The 3,157-nt window shown below is 30.6% G+C and overlaps 1 protein-coding gene across 1 annotated transcript; it reads left to right on the top strand.

Annotated features, from left to right (window-relative positions):
* Positions 1-47: 47 nt before the first annotated feature.
* Positions 48-1,478, top strand: LOC105462056. Its single transcript, XM_011708581.1, has one exon. It carries the CDS (start codon positions 90-92, stop codon positions 1,089-1,091), a length of 1,002 nt encoding a protein of 333 aa, XP_011706883.1. The 5' UTR covers positions 48-89; the 3' UTR covers positions 1,092-1,478.
* The last annotated feature ends 1,679 nt before the right edge of the window (positions 1,479-3,157 follow it).

The raw sequence follows: 3,157 nt of genomic DNA, 5'->3' as shown, positions 1-3,157 counted from the left end.
TGTGCTCTTCCGATCTAAAATTCAAGGATTTCAAAGACAAAATGTGGAGAAGAGAGTGGTTCTGTCACGCCACGGACTTTCAATCCTTAATGTATCCCTGTTTTATCATTTGCCGCATTCTCGGAACGTTTCCATACAAGATCAATGGTTCGGTTTTCGAGATTTCAAGACCGCGTTACATCCTGTCCACCGTGGTTGTTTGCGTTAACAGCATTTGCAATCTGATAAGCATTTACAATTTGATTTCTACAACCAATTCGGTAAACGTGATCAAGATTCTTGAGAGTCTCTGTTACTGTATGTGCAGTAATTTCATATTGATCATTACGCATGTCTTGAGTGGACCACGAATGCGTTTGTTGCAGACTATTTTGAATATCTCTTTGAAATTATCCTCAAAGTCATATCAAAACTTATCCAGATTGATCTATATTAAGGACACCTTCAGTACTATAACCGTGATCGTGCAAATATGTGTATATTTTTTTAAAACATTTGACTATTCGCATATCCTAAATACGGTATTAGCAATATACTATCTTTTGCTGATATTTCAGACAAATATGCTATATATAAATTGTGTTTATATATTAAAAGCTTGTTTTAAAGATATTAATGATAATTTGAGACACATGCAGAGACTCGTGATAAACGATACAAAATCATGTGTCCCCACATTTATCAATCACCTGCAGAGAAATCAATTTTTGATAATAACAAAACTCAAGGCTCTAAAAAAATGGCATTTAATGATTAGCGATGCAGTGCAAATGCTGAATATAATCTTCAGTGGGCAACTTCTTGCTACTATGGTCTTAATCTTTTCTAATACCACTTTTGAATTGTATTTCTTTATAGTACGCTGGCAAGATAATGGGATACTTATTAGTTTTGATAGACACCTATTTGACACATTTTTAATGGTCTTTGTATATCACATTCTACATTTGACGCTTATTGTATGGGTCTGTGAGACCGGCAAGTATCAGGCCCAAGAGATTCGTACCACTATTCACGATCTACTTAACAACACTAGCGATGAACAAATCAAAGATGAGGTAATAAAGATGCAATTATATATTTTTTTCTAAAGATGTGTAAATACGATTTTTTAACATTAAATCTACTGATTGTGAGTCGTATTTGCTTTTTCAATTTTACGTATTCGTTCCTTCATTGAATTTGCAATCTGATATTGCAGTTGCAGCTGTTTTCTTTACAAACACTACATCGCAAAAATATATTTTCGGCGAAAGGTCTCACTGTAGATGCGACGCTTCTCACAACAGTAAGTAATCAATTATTTACTTTCAGTAATAATACATATATATTGTTTATATTTTTTATTTCATTTTCAGATGATTAGTAGTATCACGATGTATATGTTGATATTGATACAATTCTTGATTACGTCACATTCTTGTGATGTAAAATCACATAAGTAATTCCATTATAATATAAAAGAGATAATCAAAGAAAAGGATATGATTTATTTATACTTATGTAGAATTATATATACATATTCAGATTTTCCAAAATTTAAATTTTGTCTTATCCTATGTTCTATATCTTATAATATATAAGTATAAAAAAAAATAAAGCTGTTTAAATATAGTTTTTCGGAAACCTTTTATTATCAAAATATAATATATTAAATTATAATTTATTAAGAAAACATATATTTTTCAATAACATTTAATAATTACACATAAATAATTTAATTTAATTTTACTTTAAATCTTATTTTCTTTCTCACAAATATTATCTTTCTCCGTTCTTTCTTTCTCTCTCTTTCATCAAAGATAACATAATTACAATACTTACAATGGATTAAATATGTAATTTCTGAGAACTCACACACACACACACGTGCGCGCGAGTGTATGCGTTTAAAACTGAGAATATTGAATATCAAAATCGGGGTAAATAGTATAGATGCTTATCAAACATCCTATATACATTAAGAATATATATTATTGAAAGTCCACAAATAGTATTTATTAACTAATTTATCATAATCACTAATGTATTTAGATACTGTGCAAACGATGATTCAAGAAATTAAATGCATTGTTAGCATATTACAGCAGCTATTATATTAAACACTGAATTTTGCAGATAACAGATCGAAGAGCGCCATGGTTACTTCATGACTAACATACGATCGTATAATGCCTCAGTCTTCGTTGCAGTAAATGCTTGTAGTATTAAACTGGAATTTGTTAAGTGTAGATGAAAAACAAGTAGTTTATTTCGATGCTTTATAGTGGAAAAATAAACTAAAAGACTGAATCTTAAAAAACGAATCTTGCAATCACGCTCGCGGTGATAACTGAAGTGTGTTGATAACGCGATTAATTTTTAGGCTGATATTTATATAATTTAGATTATTGTTCATCCACACATTTCATTAATCATATTCAGTATGTCATTGTAATTTCAGAAACGAATAAAAAGCAAAATGCGAAAAAAGTGGTGGCTTTTTCACGCTACGGATTTTCAAACTTTGATGTATCCTTGCTTCATCTTTTACCGTATACTTGGAATATTTCCGTACAAGATTAATAATATGAACTTGGCGGCTTCAAAACCACGTTATATCTTATCAACCGTAACTATCTGTGCTTCATGCGTTTTACAACTGATATTTTACTATTCTGATAATCAAGTCCAAGTTTTTACAAAACTCAACTTTGAAAGTATCATCAAGTTACTTCAGACTATTTGCGGTTTTATATCGATCACTACTGTAGAAATCACCACGCTCGTCTTAAGTAATCCGCGAATGCGCTTGCTTCAGACCATAATGAAGATCTCTTCAAAATTGTCTCCGGAATCATACAAAAAATTATCCAGATTAATCCATGCCAAGGACATATGCGGTTCCTTCTATTTTATCAGCTTATCTTTTATATATTACTACAAGAAAAACCTCAACATCTTGTTCATGATGTTTATGATACATGTATCTCTATTGATATTTCATACAGATATGTTGTATACAAACTGCGTTTGTGTGTTAAAGGCTTGTTTCAAGGAAATTAACAACAATCTTGTACACATGAAAAAACTCATAAAAAGAAAACCACGTGTTCTCACAATGTTTTATTATGAGCAGAGAAATTCGTTCCTGATAATGAAGCTTAAGGCTCTAATG

Source organism: Wasmannia auropunctata, unplaced genomic scaffold (genome assembly GCF_000956235.1).
Source record: "Wasmannia auropunctata unplaced genomic scaffold, wasmannia.A_1.0 LD271934.1, whole genome shotgun sequence".
NCBI lineage: Eukaryota > Metazoa > Arthropoda > Insecta > Hymenoptera > Formicidae > Wasmannia > Wasmannia auropunctata.
This window is presented reverse-complemented; position numbering and strand designations above follow the sequence as displayed.